The sequence below is a fragment of the Oryzias melastigma genome, linkage group LG21 (assembly GCF_002922805.2).
Source record: "Oryzias melastigma strain HK-1 linkage group LG21, ASM292280v2, whole genome shotgun sequence".
In the NCBI taxonomy this organism is placed as follows: Eukaryota; Metazoa; Chordata; class Actinopteri; order Beloniformes; family Adrianichthyidae; genus Oryzias; species Oryzias melastigma.
In genome coordinates this window covers 5,065,481-5,084,612 of record NC_050532.1, presented here as the reverse complement: position 1 = coordinate 5,084,612, position 19,132 = coordinate 5,065,481, and the positions used below count along the sequence as shown (strand labels likewise).

At 40.1% G+C, this 19,132-nt stretch overlaps 2 protein-coding genes across 7 annotated transcripts in view; both read right to left on the bottom strand.

The window, feature by feature from the left end:
- LOC112155075 overlaps positions 1-478 on the bottom strand; it is a 2,084-nt gene extending 1,606 nt beyond the window's left edge. Inside the window, exon 1 of the mRNA XM_024286492.2 lies at positions 106-478. Within this exon, the coding sequence (XP_024142260.1) occupies positions 106-446 (341 nt within the window). The 5' untranslated portion in view covers positions 447-478. The remainder of the gene's footprint in view (positions 1-105) is intronic.
- Positions 479-2,202: 1,724 nt separating this feature from the next.
- Positions 2,203-19,132, bottom strand: part of tbc1d4 (TBC1 domain family, member 4) — a 34,365-nt gene continuing 17,435 nt past the window's right edge. For 2 of the 6 annotated variants that reach the window (XM_024286483.2, XM_024286486.2), the window contains exons 12-24: positions 18,096-18,313; positions 17,606-17,758; positions 14,531-14,688; positions 12,527-12,739; positions 11,365-11,367; positions 10,754-10,915; positions 10,485-10,643; positions 7,861-7,961; positions 7,640-7,783; positions 5,718-5,877; positions 5,460-5,629; positions 3,241-3,417; positions 2,203-2,459 (exon numbers count right to left, since the gene is read on the bottom strand). In XM_024286483.2, the coding sequence (XP_024142251.1) occupies positions 2,229-2,459; positions 3,241-3,417; positions 5,460-5,629; positions 5,718-5,877; positions 7,640-7,783; positions 7,861-7,961; positions 10,485-10,643; positions 10,754-10,915; positions 11,365-11,367; positions 12,527-12,739; positions 14,531-14,688; positions 17,606-17,758; positions 18,096-18,313 (2,049 nt within the window). In that variant the 3' untranslated portion in view covers positions 2,203-2,228. The remainder of the gene's footprint in view (positions 2,460-3,240; positions 3,418-5,459; positions 5,630-5,717; positions 5,878-7,639; positions 7,784-7,860; positions 7,962-10,484; positions 10,644-10,753; positions 10,916-11,364; positions 11,368-12,526; positions 12,740-14,530; positions 14,689-17,605; positions 17,759-18,095; positions 18,314-19,132) is intronic. The other 4 variants (XM_024286485.2, XM_024286484.2, XM_024286487.2 and 1 more) reach the window with 4 other exon arrangements.

Sequence of the window (19,132 nt, the reverse complement as noted above, 5' to 3'; positions counted from 1 at the left end):
ATAGTGCAGTATGGTACAGTCCGGTACGGTGTGGTATGGTACAGTCCAGTAAGGTGCAGTATGGTGCGGTATGGGACAGTCCCTCACGGTGCAGTACGGTGCGGTATGGTACAGTCCAGTACGGTGCAGTATGGTACAGTCCGGCACGGTGCAGTACAGTGCGGTATAGTACAGTCCGGTACGGTGCAGTACGGTGCGGTATGGTACAGTCCCTCACGGTGCAGTACGGTGCGGTATGGTACAGTCCGGCACGGTGCAGTACGGTGCGGTATGGTACAGTCCGGCACGGTGTAGTACGGTTCAGTATGGTACAGTCCGGTATGGTGCAGTACGGTGCGGTATGGTACAGTCCGGTATGGTGCAGTACGGGGCAGTATGATAGTGTCCGGTATTTTATGCGTCTCCATTATAGAATGGACGCATTTAGCCGGACTGATCTTTACCATTTTTGGACCCCCATTGGTTTAACGTCCACAGAATAACGAAACGGACCGGTTCGGCCGGAGCTACTGAAACTTATTTATTGGCAGAAGGTCATTATGACAGATAGAAAGAAATTCTCTTCGCTGCCTGCAATCTTCTCTCAAACAAGAGAAGATTGGTATGACTCAAAGCTATGCAATCGCTCTACACTCTGCATAGTTCAACTTGGAGTGAAAATGCTCACCCGAATTGGCTGGACCATTCTAAACCAGACCAAACCGTACCCCTCAGTGGAATCGAGGCTTTAGTGTCTGCTGCCCTGTGAAACAAAGGCCGAATCCAAATCCTACCCCTACTCCTACACGTAGCTCACCAAATGGAGAGTTATGGAAAAATTGTGTCTTCAAATTCAACTAATGGTTTTATAACTTTAATAAAGTCATGCTAAAACAAAAAGTCATGACTTGCATTCAAATGTAAACTTCTGTGCTTCAGAGCACTTCCATGTGAAGAAAAGAGCTTCTCTATGGCAGAACCTGACGCGGAACACCCTCACGGTGGAGCGCTCGGTATCCCTCTGTAGCGAGGGTTAGCCCTTCAAAAAATGACTTTGGGCACGCCTGTCTCTTTAAATGCCCCCTTCAATTGTAGTGATAGGAAGAAGCTGTAGGGGTAGGAGGAGGATTCGGATTCGGCCAAACATATACAACCACTTTTACAGATTAACAAGGAAAAACCATGTTTAGATGCTAGAGGAGTGATAGATCTTGCAGAATTTCATTGCAACCTCAGTTAGACGATGTTTTCTGGAAGGAGAACATTTTGCTTTCAACATAAATGCAGCAGTGATAGTGCGCCAGCTATGGAGGTGGAGCACAATAAAAACTGTGGAGGAAGCCAGCACCACTGTTTGAATCGAATACTCAGTCGGTAAGATATTTGAAAAAAACATCTTGAGATATATATATTTTTTTATCCTCATTACTTCACTGTGTTTTGGTGGAAACTCAGCTGACTTTTGCACCCTCAGATCCCTCTCCGGTTTCGGTTTCACGCCGGGCCTCCTGGGGCGGGCCGGTTTCGTCTCTTGAGTCTGAAGGTGGTGCTAAAAAAGAGGCACCCAGCCGCACAGGAAACTGAGGAGGCAGACAACCTCACATCCTGTCTGAGCTTTTTGGAAGGAGCACTTCCTCTTCCAGTAGCAGCAGCAGCAAATGCAAGAGATGAGATCAACTCGACAAGAAAACGTGTGATAAAAAGGGATGAGTACCTTTGGGAGTGAAAATCAAAGTGATCTTTAGGGTCATTACCGATTTTAGAGAAAAAAAAGTGATAGAGCAGTTTAAAGGGTCGCACACTGGTAATGGCTTTAGGATGACCCTGAACTCTGACGGATCATTTGCCAGCAGGCACTTGTGTTGACTCATTTCTGACAGGTAGTAAACACATCAAGGCAGTGCTCAAAAACATGTTTTCCACTGGTGTCAGCCCCACAAATTCCCCTGTGATTAGAGTCTTGACCCCACCTTCAAGCCTGGCGGTGACACACGGCGCTTTCATGCACCATGGAAACTCTCTGCTAATATAACTGAAACTGTCCTCCCACCACAGTTGCTGCAGACAAACATCACATAGACGTTTCCTACAGTCTGCTTTATCTGGAGACATCACAGTCTTGCAAAGTGCTCTCTTACGGAGACACAGCGGAGCTCAGCAGCCTTCCACTTCATTTGTCAAACTTAGCGTCCGCCTGCGCGCTTGCCCGGAGCAGCCAGCCCCCGCCCCCCGCTTCCCCTCGGTTACCATCAGGGCTTTTTGGCTGCGGTTTTGGCTTTCCCGTTGGGTCCTGTTTTGATCTGGGTCATCTCCACATCTGTCAGGGCGTCAGGGGGAAGGCACGAGCGCATGCGTTCAATGGTTCGCTGGTGTGCTGCCCTCTCCTGCTCCAGGGAGCGAATCATGTGCTTCATTTTGCTCTCCCGGGAGAGGAAGCTCTCCACGCTGGTCTCCAGCGTCTGGATCTTCTGCCGCGCTGCCTGGAGGTTCCAAAATAGTTCACAGTTAATGCTGATTGAAAGCAGAGCAAACACAAAAGACAAAAGTTCTGATAATGCAAGTGGCAGTGTGGAGAGACCTGCAGCAGACACACTCTTTGTTTGGGGGGGGTTGAGTCACACAAAACAGGTTTTGTGGGGAACACTTGAGAAATATTGTAGTAGTTTTGTAACTGTGAAAGCATCTTTTTTTTAGGAAAAAATCCTCCTCCACGGCCTCAAACTTTGGGGGAAACTCATTCGGCTTTCTAAGGTTTGTGTTTTCAACTTGTGCTTTGGCGCCATCTATAGGTAATCTGGGACACTACTGCTAAAACAAAATGTTTTTAAGGACCAACTCTGATAAGAATTGTGCTTTTTGGTGTTTTTAGCATGCTCTTGCACCATTTTTTGATGATGGAGGAACTATATAAAGAAAATTAAGTTGACTATTTCTTTAATCAGATTGTTGTGAATGAACAGCAGACAAAAGAAGGCTGTGCTCCATTCTGATGCATCTACTTGTAGACAAATAGATTCATGAATGTGTTAATTTTCCTCGTCTCCGCATTAATCTGGATCAAACTGTATGGCTGGATCACTCTAATATTGCTCGCCATTTTTGTTGCATCAGTAATGTTAGGTTGGGGTTATGAGGGGCTGTAAGGGAGAGAGTATAAACAGATAGGAGACGGGAAGAGGGGGCGGGTTTGCTCTCCAGCAATAGATCTATAATCAGAAGATGATCGGATAAAAGACGCTGCTTGCTCCTTCTACTCCTCACCTGAAGTTTCTCCAGCAGGTCCATGTTTTGCTTCTTCAGTTGTGTGTTTGTCTTTTCTAGTTTGTCCAGACGCTCCGAGTCATCGGGTAGCGGTCCGGCGTCCAACATCTCATCCTGCAGGACATGGTACTCCACTTCATAAGCATGCAGCTGCTTGGAGATGTCCATCTCTATGACCTGGAAGACAACAGGTGACACTTTAAAAGCTCTCCTTGTTGGATTTCTTTTGCCTATTATTGTATAGAATAATCCAGGGGTCTGAACTAACTGTTCAGTTCTCTGGTTAAAGAGAAATCAAATAGTTTTTAATTTTAAAAAGTAACTGTAAAGTAAAAAGAAAAGTACAAAAAGTAAAGTAAACTAATTCAAACTTTATCCAACTCATTCACAAACAGCTGAAGGACACTAAGCATCAACTCCACTAGGGTTCTGACTATAATAGTCATAATTCCACAAAAATCCCATCAACCCTTCGTAGTTTACCAAAGTCCTTTTTTAAGCTCCATGTACCGCAGAAAATCCATTTGAAGTCATTGAGCACACGCAGAATTTATACTTAAGACGCTCCGGATTATCAGGCAAATTTTCTGTTTGAACAAATTCAAGGATTTTAAATGGTTAGAAAAATACAGTACGGATAGTTCTGATTTTATTTTAATTTGTTAGACTTTTAATTTCAAGCTGAGATGCACCACAAATGGTAAAATAAACAGTTTTTATTGTTATTATTATTGTTGCTTTTAAATTCTTTGCATTGAGATGAGTGGTGTAGAATATATTTTATTTTGAAAGGAAATCACGTAAACCTCTGTTAAAAATGATCAACTATTTCATATTTTTAACGGATTGGCATTTTTTTAAAATATGTGTTTATTTATACCCCCATAAACAGTTCATTTATATTGATCATAATAGTAACAATCACATACAACCAAGCAGTCTCCTTTTTTCTGACTTAAGATTTTTGTGGCTCCAACTATATAGTTTTTGTTAGTAAAATAAAAAAAGTTCTATTCATAATTGTTGTTTTGATTATATTTTTCAAACTGTATTGTTTCAAACTAACAATTAGAAAGGCGATAAAGATCAAATATTACAGCTCTGAAGTGAGATAAAATATCTCACTGCATCTTTGAGTGAGAATTTGATCCCCGTCACACGCTCAAAAACTCACCGAAATGTAATTACACCCAGTGAAAATGAATTTTGGGTATACTGACATCATAGGGAAAGAAAATGTCAAAACATAAATGGGGCCAGAATCTCTGATGGGGTTCAAAATACAGCAAAAGAAAACTTTAGTTCCAGCGACCTTCACAAAATTTCACACACATCACTAAGTTAATTCTACAATCAACACCAAGGTTTTGTTAACCTTTGGTCTCGCAAAGAAGGTGCAATCTTAATTTTTTTTTAATCATTCTTAGTACCAGCTACAAATTTAAACTTAAAGGTAATTTGATCTCATAACTCCTCGAGCATCCTTGGGAAGCTTCTTGTAAAAAAAATATTAGTGAACGGTGCTAGAATGGCTATTGTGCTATTGTGTTGCTCGCTCATTTTTTAGGGAAATGTAGTGAAAATTTAATACATGAGCCGTTGGATAAAGATGAACATAATTATATGACATGCGATATGAGCATATTAGGAATGCAGGCGTGGTTGACCCAAATCTCCGTTGCTAAGGAAATCCCCCAAAATTTATTTTGCGGATTCTTTAAAAAAATTACATAGAGATGTTTGTCAGCATCAGGCGACCAAAAAATAAAATGGTTGCTATGGAGATATAACAACACAAAAGCCGCCATTTTGAAAACAGCGTTTTTTTTTTTTGTTTTTTATTTTTTATTTGGTCTGGCAGGGGTAGAAGGGGAGATTAAGGGGCGTGTCACAGCCCCTAAGCCAGTGGGGGGCGGGTCAAAAGGGGTGTGATGAGGGAATGGTCCAAACATTTAATAATTTAATCTATTATTACAACAAAAAATCTAATTTTTATATAACTGTTTATATATAATGTAATTAGGATTAAATTTTCTTCAATGAACTTCAATCTTGTGTTCCATCATATCTGAAGTACCGATCCAAAATGAGCCGTTAAGAAAACATAATTTCTGGTGATCACACTTGTACTTTCGTGCTCTAACTTGTAACTCCACCTGTACTGTTGGGATTCATGTCTTCAAAGGATTGGATCGGATTGACCACTTCTCTGTCTGTACCTTGGCGATGGTCTGCTCCATCTGGGCCTCTGTGAGAGTCGGGAGTGCAGTCTTCAGAAAGTCAACAATGCTCTCAAAGCTGTCACACTCAATTATCTCCTTCTCGTGGCTGCTCAGCAGGCACAGGGCCACCTTAAAGATCACTTCAGTACCCTGGACAAACACAAAATCTAACAAAAAACACAAGAAAAGGACAGTAAATGGAAATTCTGGCATGTTTGGGTGTGTAAAAATGAGTGCTGTTACTCCAGAAAGTACCAAAGATTCGAGACACGAAGCCAAGTGGGAACTGTGAGGCGAACAGAGTCAGGAACCACGGCGCCGCGTAGAGGCTGGGGCAGATCTCGTGCTCCTCAAAGTGACTGTACAAGTCTCGGTGGTAGTCGTGCAGAAGCCTGGAGAGCTGGTACATCTGAATCTGTGATAAAACAAGGCAGATCATAAGCACTCAGGTCAGGACACGATGTCTTAAAGCAAACTGGTCCATCTGGATCCAAAGGGGACAGTCTATCTCGATGCAATCTAAAAGCTACTAACTGTGAAACAAAGCAGAATCCACTCTGAATGCATTAGCTGTACGGTTATTAAGAACTTGTCCAGACAGGCGTCAAGTCCACGCTTTTGAAGAGCCGTAAGCGTTTAACCACAGCGAGGAGTGCAGCACACAAAAAAAGAGAAGCAGAAGTTGGCCCGAGCTAAAATTAGATCAATTATTACTCCAAATATCCTGAAGGTTACAGAGATCAGAGAAAACTTGAACCTTACCGCGAGGAAAACGGCATAAATGTCTTGTCGGAGTCGTCCTTAAAAAGCAGAACTTCGAACCAGAGAACCGGAGGAATAACCTCCTGATGCAGATTAAATATTACCACGCCTGCTGATGCTTCAGCGCCGCTCAGGTCAGCTGATGTTTAACTCGAGCTAACAGAGCAGGTGTGGTTTGACGAAGAGGTGGGGTGCTGTAACCTGCAGCAGGAATTACACTTGACGCTTCTGTTTGTTTGGAATACCTGTGCTGCTGTTTTAAACCGGTCTGAAAACGTGCTGCGTGTTCTGAGAAACTCTGCATACGTTTTATGTTGCATATGCAGATTGCTGACTGTAACACCTCCGTTTACACAGAAAGAGAACTTCCTCATTTTATCGCTGCTGTACTCTGCAAGGCCACGCATGCCCAACGCCTGCACTTCCACATGCTGGATTGGTTTTTCCTCTATTAAAAAAAACGTACACACACTCTGTGTGCAAACATACATTTATCCTGTGGCTGCTCTGTAGAATTTAGAAAGATATGTAAAAAAAGAATGAACATCCAATGAACATTGGACTTGGAAAAAAAACAAGTCACACTTAGTAATATTTTTCTCATAACAAAAAAAAAAAAAAAACTCAGACGCTGACTGAATCAATGAGACTGAACATTTAACACAACCTGGATCTTGTTTTAATGCGGTGTAGAGCTGCTCAAAGTCAGGAGTTCAGGTGGAAAACAAAAGTAAGATGCTGAAGGATGCTCACAATTATTGAATGAATTTAATATTGTGTTGTCAGCATTTTAAATCATTACAAGTATAGACAAATGAAATAATGCAACATATCCATTTTATATAAGTTCATTTCTCGTTGTAAACCAACAAAATTAAAACTCTACTTAACATTAATTGATGACACTGTCAGGAAGATGACTTCATCATCTTCAAACACATTGTTCTTTATCTTCTAAACAAACGTATAACTTGATGACTGAAATGCCTTTAATGCTGTTGTTTTGTAATTTTTTATTGCAATATTCAAATATTTTAATGCTTAAAATTAATCAATCATCATACGAAATCCCAACATTAAAAAGAAAAAAAAACTTCTGTCTTTCACAAGTAATTTTTTTACATTTCTAATTGTAATTAGTAAAGGTTGTAAATGTTAGAATACATTTGAATAGTTTACACATTCTAAAAAGGTTTGCAGTGATCCCTAATCTTAGAAACATATTTTTAAACATTCAAATTGTTTTACTAAACCATAAAATACTCTGCAAAAACTGCAAATTATTCCTAATTTGATTAAATTCAGCATTGGTGCACAGAGAGAATGTTTTGTTTTTCTGACTCGACTCCAGTAGAAGCTGGAGGCTACAGTGTTGTGGTTCACTGAATAGTCTGTTTATTTTTTGGCGCACTGACCTGCAGAGAGACCATGTCGGGTCTGTACTGCCGCCGGATGCCGAGGTCGTACATCAGGAACTTGAGCATGTCGAACGCCTGATCCTCGCTCATGTGCAGCAGCAGGACTCCGGCCACAAAGCTGATCCCCTGGCAGTAGCCGACCTGTGCGGAGCAAACAACAGCTTAGCCCTTTGAGCGGTAAATGGCACAGCCATCCACACAGCAAAGCATCCCAACACCTCTGTATCCAGCAGAGAGTAGGCCTTCAGGAGGTTGTAGAGGGAGAGCTGGCCTGCGCCAAGCTGGGCAGAGAAATACTGGTGTGTGGGAAAAGTCCGACCTGAGGAGACACATCCAAAGAGGAACTGGATGAATTATATACAATCATTACCAATTTTTAATTAATCTAATACAGATTTTAAAAAATGGTTATGATACGGGCTCCTTTATTAATGTTAGTTAATGCTTAATTAAACATTAATTAACTATTAACAAAGTGTCAACAGTAACTTTTGTCCAATATTTGCATTACTAAGTGTATTATTTAATGTATAACTCAGTAGGAGACTAATGTTTATTATTCAACTTTACTGAATGCATTAATAAAAGTTTACTTAAGCAATTTTTTACCTTTAAGTGCGCATCAGCAACATATTAGTTCATATATATGTAAAGCCTTAAGAATGTCTGAAGTAATCATTAAAACTAGCCTGACCTAACCCTTTAGAGGTGCTGTAAAACCTCATAAACATTAACTAACCATTACTTAACCAAAGGTAATAATTATGAAATAATCATTGGAACTTTATTGCAAAGTGAACATAAAGTAACATTTATGCTATGGTCACAATAGACCCGCATGATGGGAGGAATCTGCAGAATCTTCAAGTTTTCAATTTTTGAAAATTGTAGGCGTGGTCATGAATGTATACGATGGCAGTCAGGCGTGGGGAATGGCCTGATTTTTAACTTTCACCAGGCTACCGGGCGGCTGGTGGCACGTGGTATGGACAGTCTGGAGATATTACCACATCAAGCCGGAGCTTCTGGTCTGTGAACATTTGCATAGACTTTTCATTAAAAGTAGACGCTCAAATACGAGATGACCCAGCCGATGTTTAAGCACTCTCAGAGAAAAACCATCCGGTTGCTGTAAAATTGAAGCTTTTTCTTGAAAAAAAGATTATATTTTTCTGCAGCCACCACATGGCATGTAAAAAATTCAACTGCCGCCTCCTGATTACAAATACCGCCACTTACCAAATTTGCTGAAAAACTTGCATTTAGGTCACAGCGCGGTGGCGTTTTGAGATATGTGACCATAATCTAAGCTGATATCTTAACATCCTGCATGTTGTGATTGTAAAGATCGCCACCCGTTGTCCTGCTGAAGGAGGAAGTCGTTAGACCAATTCATCACAATAACTGGAAACTCTAGAAACTTTCCGCTTCGTGATATTACGTTAATTATAGGTCAGAATTTTGACTTTTTGCATTGAAAACTCTGTTTTCTACATTAAAAGCTGAAACACTGAAACAAAATTTCAGATAACAGGTAAGTTATAATAAACATTAGTTAACTACCAACTACTGCATTGAATAATACTCTTAGTAATGCTCAAAGGTGTCTATTAACACTTTAATAAATAATTAATTAATAATTAATTTTGCATTAACTGACATGATGAATAAAGGGATTTTAATACAAAGTGTTACCAATAAATCTAGTCCAGTTCTGTTCACAAAAAACCTGCAACGACATGAACTTTTGTAGTAACCTGTTGAGTAATTCTGTATCAATGCACTGTTTATGTTTCTTTTGGCACAGCTCAGGCACCGACTTGTTCTGACTTTTTCAAGTTTACACTGATAAAAACATAATTACTTAAAAAAAAGACAAGAACAAGAGCAACTAGAAAAATTGCATTACCTCCGATAATGCATGTGTGAATGCATTATCGCGCTAATGCGGTTGTTGTAAATCGCGTAAATTGCTTAAATTTGCAGTAATTGCTTAAATTGTGTAACGTGTATTAAGTGCTTAAAGTGTGTAAAGTGCTTAAGTTGCATTAACTAGCATTAAAAGCTTAAATTGCGTTAATTTGCGTAAATTGCGTGAAAATCGTAAAATGTACGAATACCAAAAGTTCGTGCATTAATGTCCTGAACGTGTTGAACGTTTTGATACCAATATTGTAAAAGTTTTAAGGTGCAGTAAAAAGTTTAAAATTTTCCCATTGACTTAACATAGGGCTGAAAATTCGCATAAATTGCGTAATATCGCGAAAACTGTAAAATTTGCGAAAACCAAAAATACAAGCAGTAATGTCCTTAACGTGCTGAACGTTTTGATACCAAGATTGTGTAAATCGCATAAAGTGTGCTTGAGTTTTTACGTGCCGAAAAACGTACGGAAGAAAACGTAAATGAAGAATCTCAATAGTGTGAATGCATTGAATGCATTCACACAATTATCCTTCACCTGTACTCCTTTAAAAGCTGAACGCCACACATCATTTCTGCTTCACTGTAAGGTTTTGACTTTTCTGTGTGTTGAAGAGTTGGAGGCGTGGTTGACATTTCAAAGACGCCTGCATTAAGGTGTTTTGCTTGTATCAGACGTCTTCATTTTTCATAATTTAACAAGACTCTGAGTCCCCCAAGACATTCCCTCTGTGTGCACAAACGCCACCAGAACTGGTATAAAGCGTCCAAAATCAAACACTGTAAAAATTTTAACCCAAAAGACTTCCACCCCACACCCCCCTTTGCATAAAAAAAATCCTTTAGCAATATTTCTGTCTACCATGTCTGAACAAGCATGTTTGACTGCAATTCATAAAAAAATCTCATGCATGCAGACCTAAATCCACCAGAATGGCATGCTGCTGCGCCGTGAGCTGCTTGAGCAGGTCGTGGTAGGGGGTGTCTGGGGCGTGCTGGCGCTGGGGCAGCCTGTGCTGCAGCCGGTGCTGATGGGAAAGGAGCAGCCAGACGTCCCCACGTCTGCTCTTTGGAACTCCTGCAGAATGACATACAAAACACATTTATAAAGGTTTTTTTTATTATAATGTAAAAATGACCTTATTAGAGATTTTACTTTGATTTTTTTTAAGTACTAGAATTTCTCACCTTGGCATATGGCCCGATAGATGTCCTCCTTGTCCTGCGGGTTTGTGGTCCTGCCTGGAGCCGTGAGTTTCTTCTCCCACATCGCCTGCGTCTCTTTGGAGCACTGACTCACTTCCTGGTAGTCCAGCTTCATCTTGCGAATATGCAGCTCGTCTCGGCTCGCTGCGAAACCCAAATCGCCCAAAAAATAAAATAAAGTAAAAAAAACATCACATTATTAATAACTTTTTTCTTTTGGGTGCACAAGAAAGGAGTAAAAAAAGGTAAAAGAAAGAGGGTTCACCTTCACAATTATGGACTGAAACATTACATTAAGGAGCAAGTTGGGGAAAAAAACTGTAAGCTTCACCTTTTGCACCCCAGCCCCCTTCTAGAAACCCAACACCCTCAAATGTGACAAATGTGCCTTCTTGAACTGCAGACATGTAGAAGCTACATCCACATAGAGGTGTCTTACACAAATGGAGAAGAGGAACACCATGAGGTCTGACGGTGTCTGAGCATGCACAAAAAAATAAAAAACCCATACGGACTAAAACAGCCAGCCACCAACATCATGCAAAACCTCGACCTCGATCCCAAAGGTTCCTTCTTCAGTGGCACTTACTTACCTTCTATTGAAAACAGTTTTTCACAGCTAGGTTCTCAGACCAGCATTGATGTCATAGTGGCAAACAAAGGAGAAGAGAAGTGTTCAGAGCAGTGGGTGGAAAGAGGGGTTTTAACCCAGATATCTTTTTTAGATTATTTTTTTTTTTTAAACAAAAATTAAAGTAGGTAACTTATATACAAATCATAAAACATTTGCTTGCTCAATAAAACAACAAAAATGAAAAAAGTTACAAAATGTGCTTCTAATAAATAAGAAGATACTGTTTGAACAGATCACAAGAAATAAAGATGAACTGATTAAAGTTAATAAATGAAGGAAGCAGCTTTGGCAAAGAAAACTAGAAAAGTTGCGATAATGCTAATGTGAATGTGTTTTGCTAAAAGTAGTAATTGAAGATGCTGAAGCTTTTTGCTGAAAATGGTGACACAATTTACTTTAATTGCTGAAGGGATTTGCTGAAAATGCAAAAGCTATTGGCTAAAAGACTGGAAATTTCCTTAAAGAAATATGAAAGAGCACTGAAGTTGACCTAAATTTCTGAACATTTTGTAGTAAAATTGCTTAAAAATCCTTAAAACATGTCAACTTTGCAAAAAATATTTAGTGTGTTGCTTAAATATGAGCTAAACTTTAAATTAGCCCTGAAAACCTTAGTAGATTCCAAATTATCAAAAAAAAAGCTAGGCTATTGCTTAAATACTAGCTAAACTCCAAAATAGCCTAATGGCATAGATCTTTGTTTTCATTCTACATAATTTGACTTTTTTTCTATGAAGGTTTGAGTTTTGAGAATTTACACAAAAGAGAAAAGTGTGTTGATGTCTGTCTGAGAAAAGTGTGTAGTGAAGAGGAGTTTTACAGCCTTAAAACATCTATAATCTCCCTTTGCAGATTTCATCTATGATGGGTTATTTATGGAACACAGCTTCATTTATAAACGAGGGAACAGTGTATACCTTTGAAAGGAATCAAACAAAAAACACTGACTTTTTTGTCTGTTTTATGCTCATATAATTTCAGCAACAAACAGCTTTAACACTGGAGCATAACAAATACCTGAAGCTGATAGATGAAGAGAAAAAAAAGTAGTCTTATTTTGAGATACTCATGTACATTAGAAGAGTCTGTCTGAATTATATGCAGAAGTAACTAATGTTTACCTTCTAGCCTCTGATTTTCCTTTTCCATGCGCAGAAGTAGGATCTGCTGGTGGATGGCAGTCTTCCAGAGAGCCCGGTAGTCTGCTCCGGTTTTTTTAGGTTTCCCTTCAGGCGACTGGTCGTGTGCCATGGGCAAAAGACGCCTCAAATGGTCCAGACTGGAGTCCAAGGCGTGAGGAGAAAGAGGCAGCAGGTCACCGGCAGGAGAGTCGTCTAAAAGATCACCATAAGAAATGTGGGCTTCAATCAATTAGTTTCTGCAGGAATTAATGTAGATTGGGAGGCCATTTCGAGCTATGAAGAGTCTTGTGATCTGGTTGGTTCTGGTACTAACAGTAATTTATTTAATGCTACGTTCACACCAGACATGTGATGTGCATTTAACCCACGGTGTTCACACTGGACAAACAGGGAGGGGCTTCTTCTTATTATATTTTGCTATTTTCTAAAACATGGTCGTCACCTACAGTTGGAAGAGGCTTGATGAAAAAAGTGGTACAAATCTGGTAAATCTTAATCCAGGATTGTTATTTTAAAGCTCTATTTTGATATATGAAAGACTTGATTTCATAGAATTATGTCCAATGGTTCCGTGAATTGATACGTCACTACCAAATCCAAGTCCCTGATTGGTCAACCTGGTTTAGCTTTCAGTAATTGTGCGTTTTAAACGTAGAGTCCGAAGTTTTTAAAAAAATGGAGAAAGTCAAGTTGCTTTCACACCAAACGCAATTTGCAAATTCGGTGCCTGGCCTCTTTTTACCTGCGTGGCAAATTCGCTGCTCACCGCCTCTGTGGATACTTCACTTAGAATGAATGGAAGACACATACGATGTCGAGGAATAAAGTTTATTTATTGTAAGGAGTTCAACAAAAACATCGGCGTCTCCATGTTTGGGTTTATATGATTATTATTAAAAGATTTTCCAGGTAAAGGAGGCTGTCTATATGACAGCCACTTCCACTGTGTTTCTGTGTCTCTGTGGCTGAGCTTAAAGGCTTACACTTACGTATTAATCCGAGGGGGAAAATAAACTTAGGAGTCCTTTTTGCTATTTTTAATGTCTCAATGAGACCTGAGCTGGCAGCCCCAACAGCGTCTAACTGTCTGCCAACTCCTCCCCAGGAGTGAAAGCCGGCGATCTGTTCAGAGTGTATCCCACCTTCACCCAAAGGTAGCTGGATGAGCTGTGGCTCCAACGGGTAAAGAAAAAAGCTGAAAGTTCTGGACTAAAACGCTCACTTTGGTTTCATATTCTACCCGCTGATTGACTCACTGAAAACATCACGTGCTCAAAGCCAATTCGCGCCTCGCCGCTCAAACCGAGCTGCTGCCAGACTTTTGTGCCGCGCCCGTCGCTCATATCACGCCACGGAACTTCAATTCACCTCAGACTGCGCCTGTTTTGAATGTGGATGCCCGAAATGCACATTTACTGGCATTGGAAGAAGTCTCCGGTGCCGAGGACGGTGTAGGCGTCAACACATACCAGTAGGCGTCAACACATACCAGCCTCTTATTGGTTTTACTTGTAATGATGTACATCAAAGGAAAAAAGCTGATTTCTTCTAAACTGGTTGCAGAAGTTTGCAGTGATGCATGTATGCAGAGACAGCTGCAGAACAAACTCCATTGACCTCAGAGGGGCTGAGCGTCCACCAGGCTGCAGGACTTAAAGGATTTGTTTCAAGTCCCTCAGCAAAAGAAGCTGAAGATCTTTATATTCATTTTTGTTTCAGAGGAATAAAAATGTGTTTTTTGTTTTAACCACTTCAGAATGCAAAAAAAGAAAAATAATAAAATGTCAATTTTTTTCTGCTAATGCTTCATAGCTGAAATGTTTTTTGTCTAAATCATTACTTAAACTTTCAATAAGTAACATTTATTTAAAAAAAATTATCATTAACACAGAAAAGCTTTCTGTTTTAGAAAAAGCAGCCTTGTAAGCTTTGAAGCTGTGGATTATTCATGGAGCATATGCTGCAGGGATTATGTTACCGCACCTGTGTGCTGCATGGATGCAGACGGCTTGTTCATGGGCGACGCCACCCTCAGGAAGATCTTCTGCCTCCAGGAGACCCTGCGTGGGGTCGGGGGGAGACCCGCGCTCACCAGCTCGCTGCTGCAGCCGGACAAACTCCTTTTCCTGCCTTCGCCATTGCTGCGAGAGACAGGAGCGCCGTCAGAGACGTGTGCGGAAAGAGTCGAGTGACACTCCACACACACAGAACAGAGGTAACCTCACACCACAACGCTGGTCTGATGACAAATGAGGATATCAAGCATATTCATTTCAAAACAGTAAATCCCAGAGTGTGTTAATGAAGCAGTCGCCATGCACGCCTGTCTTCTGAAAAAGAAGATCATTACACCCTCCAGGAAAGTTTGGCTTTATTAGATAATAAAGCAAGCCAACTTAAAACACACAACATGAAACTCGTTTAAACTAACTCACTTAACCTTTAGTAGTGTCTGCCAATCATGTCGGCTGTTTCCAATGATGTAAGAACAGCCTCCCCATTAGATTTATTCAAAATTTAACGTAATGTTAGTTTTGAAATGTTCTTAAAAACAAATGATTAATGACACATAATTGCTGGTATAACTCCCTAAATCACCGTTTACAGTTTATTGTCACCTATTTTTTTTTTACATAGTTTTGACCTTGTCTTTGCTTCACTTGTAGATTTATACTTTTTTATTTTGTCTCTACATGTTTATTCTTCTGTTTTAAAACATAAAAACTTTTTAATCTCAATTTTTGTGATATTTTAAGCCAAAAAATGAATTTTTTGAACAGTTTCAGGTTTATAGTGAAACTATTATTTAATATATTTTAAATACCAGTTAAAATGAAGCTGGAGTTGTACTAAAAAGATCAAGCTTTGACACAAAAATAGTTTTAAAGATAAATTATTTGTGCAAAGAAGTTTTAAAAAGGGGTTAACTAGGAGATAATTTCATGCGTTTGATTTAATTTACTTCTTTATTAACCATCTTGCTCAATTTATTGCATTTTTATATAAATATGATGTTTTGGTAGGATGTGGCGAATGTAAAGCACTTGGTGTTGTAAAAGTGTACATAAAAAAAGCTATTCTAACATAAATGATGAACAAATTGAACAAATGTAACAGTTATTTTACACTTTAATTGACTATTAAAAATGAATCTTTGTCCAAACCTGCCTATTCCCTTTAGGGTTGCTGGAGACTATCCCAGTTGCTGTCAGGCAAAACCAAATTACTCTCTGGATGGTTTGCCAGTCCATCACAGAGACATACAACTACACACACACTCGGGTTATGAAGCGTGTTTTTGGATTGTGTGAGGAAGCTGGAGATCCTGGAGAAGACCCACGTATGTACAGGAAGAACATGCAAACAGCACACAGGAAGTACTCACACCACAGCCCTCTCACAGTGAGGCGAGAGGGCTAACCACTGCACCACCATGCCGCCCATTTTAATCAAGTAATTTACCTCAATATAAAACCATATTAGATTCTCTTTTTGAATTACCAACTAGAATTAAATTACTATTTACTTAATTCATTAAATTCAGATCATATATAAAGGTTTAAATAGGCTTGTTTAGAGGTAGAGATTTAATGTAAAGTACATATAAAATGAAGTATTTCAGCTAGTTTCTTTGGAAAAAATAAAATTGTTTTGATTTTTGAAAAGTTCTTAAAGACAAACTCAAAAAAAATTATGTTTTTGGTGCTTTTAACATGTTCTTGTGACATTTTTATCATGATGGAGGACCTATTAGATTAAAATGAGCATTTTTTTATTCAAATCGTTGTGAATCAAGAGCAGATGAAAAATTACTGTTTGAAACAGCTTGTAGTTGTGACTACAGTAGATATTGTGTGTTTCCTTCATCATTTTTGGAGTATTTTTAAAGTTTCAGGTTGGAAAATTTTGAGTAACTTTTTCACATAAAAAAATTTTAAAAATCAAGTTTAAGCAACTAAACTCCCCCTGGCAACAAGACTGGATTACAATTGTGGAGGAAATATCAGTTATGGAAAAAATGACATATAATCCTGAAACTAAGGAGATATAAATATGACCAGTGGATTAATTGGAAGCAATTTCTGTATGATACCAGTAATTTCCATAAATCACACCATATGCTTTACATTTTTTGGTTTATTTCTTCTGTTGTTGTCAATTTGTTTGTGGAATTTGAAAACCAATAAAAATAAAGTAAAAAATGATTAAGCAAACGTGTGAGAATTAATACAAAGTGTGTTTTTGCTTTGCTGAGTCAGTAATTTAGGACATGCATTTACATTAGAGACCAAAACCTGCAGGAAATGGAAGAGTAAAATCTGAAACTGATCAGTTAATGTTACTGCTTGTATTTCATGCTACTTATCTCCTACAGTGGTTAATGAGCTTTGTCAGCCCCCCAGAGTCGGTTGGATCATGTGAGCTAAAAGAAACAGGAAGTGACTCTACACTGAAGGAGATTTCTCACAACTTTTTCTGCCAATCTGTGCAGAATACTGTTACAAATTCTTTCCAGGAGATTTTCATGAACAGTTTGAAGGTTTCCATGCAGATAGTCACACTGGAATCACTCACAAAGATGGTGACATTTTGGAAATTTGAGCCCTTTCCTTTAATTTTTAATATTTTTAATTATTACTTTACTGTGCAAAAATGACTAAGTCCAAAAGCACCATGAGTTGCACCAGTTAGTGTATAACACAGCAGCAGTGCACTGTCCAAAAAGCATCATGTCAGCAAAACAAGAAAGGTTTTTCTGCATCCCCCTTTAACTTAAAGAAACAGGATGAGGGCGGACCGGGGTGCAAAGCCGTTGTGGGAAAACCATGTAGCTGGGAAACATTTGGTTATGCATCAAAAAGTGGCACAGACAGAACAAGACGGAGCACCATGACGATAAAGCTGGGTGTTAGAAAGGTTTGACAGCCAACAGCTCCTCCCAAAGTCAGAGAGTGCATTTCAGTTGCTCAATCCCACCCATGAAATCCCCTTTGTCAAGTCCCTGGCTGGTGGGTTTGAGTCAATGTAAGGGGGGTTGACTGAGTGCCCCCCTCTCACCTCTTGAGGCTCCCACTGTCTGCCAGGGAGCTGAGGGAGCCCAGCGAGCCCTGGTAAAAGCTTTTCAGGAAAGTGGGGGCAGAGAAGGAGGAGGGGAGGCCGAAGGTGGACTCGCTCTCCGAAACACTGCGCGTTCTGGGAACGGCCGCGGGACTGGAGGGGGGGCCGAACATGGAACGCCCACAAATAAAAACAAACATTACACAGTGGGAGAGGCCTTCTGCGCGGAGCACACAAACATCTGAGGAAGTCCTTGTGGGACAAAAACTATGACAGGAAGCAAACAGGCTTTTGTTGGGGACGGCGTGGATTCTGGACTCATCAAAGCCCTGCAAATTGATTAGATTAAGTGTGCACACATCAGAGGGTCAACTAAATATTTAGCTCGTGTTAAAGTGAAGCAACAGTAAGCTTCAAACTAAACACAAAAGCTCACTCATATAAGCTTCATAAAAAGATAGGGTGGAGGTTCATTTCTCGTAGACGGTACCTGCTCTGCAGCAGCTCGGAATTTACAGACTGCTGTCTGCGCAGGGGAGCCTGTTTGCTCGGATTGGACAGCTGGCTTTCGAAGGAGATGCGTTTCCTCAGCGGCGGGTGGCTGAAGGTGTGAGCGCGCCGGCGGAACTGCATCCCAGATTCCAGGTCGTTGTCGGGGAAGGCGGGGGGCGAACCTGGAGGGGACTCACCAGGGGACTCTTCATCCTGCTGAGAGGGTCAGAGGAAGAAAACAATTAAAAAAAAACATTTTAGCAAGAATTAACTTTAGATGCACCTAAAGAAGCCTCACATCTGGACTTACCTTTTAGAATCTAACTCAACAAAAAGCTGCGTCCTGCATTCTGGGTGACTGTGTCCTCGTGCCTGATGGTGCAACTCCCATCTATTGTATTCTAATGGACAATGGCCCCATGACTCAGAGTGTTACAGAGTATTGGTGGGTGCAGAAAAACTACAATCTCCTCCCATCATGCTTCCATAGACGTCCTTCCTTTAGGTTCCGACATGACGACGCAGGGATATTTGCGCAGCTCTCAAGCTGGGCAGCAAATATATTCACATGCGGATCACAAGCGAGCCCAATCAACAGATTTTACCGGGTAAAAAAAAAGAAAAGAAATACAGGAAAGACAACAGACAGACTGAACAGGGGTTTCCTGCTCGTCCGGACGTCCCATCCTGACTAAAGTCCCACTAGTTTTTATCACAATGCAACAACTTTTCTGATGGGACACCATTGTTGCACCAACTGTTGCTCAGGAACACATGTCTGTCTGGACCTTATCAACCAAGAGTGCATGTGTAGCTTTAGGCTAAACAGGTAATCACTGTATATTGAAGGATTTTTGGGAAAAAGTTCAGGAAAATGTTGCAAAAAAAAAAAAAAATTTGTTTTCGTCACAATGCAACACATTCTCTCTCCCAAGTCGTCACATATGGACGTTTGGTTAAGGACCTCCTCCATGTCACTTTTTAACGTTTAGGGTGTCCCCGAGTCGTCGTTTTTTTGTGCTGGCTGTTTGTAAA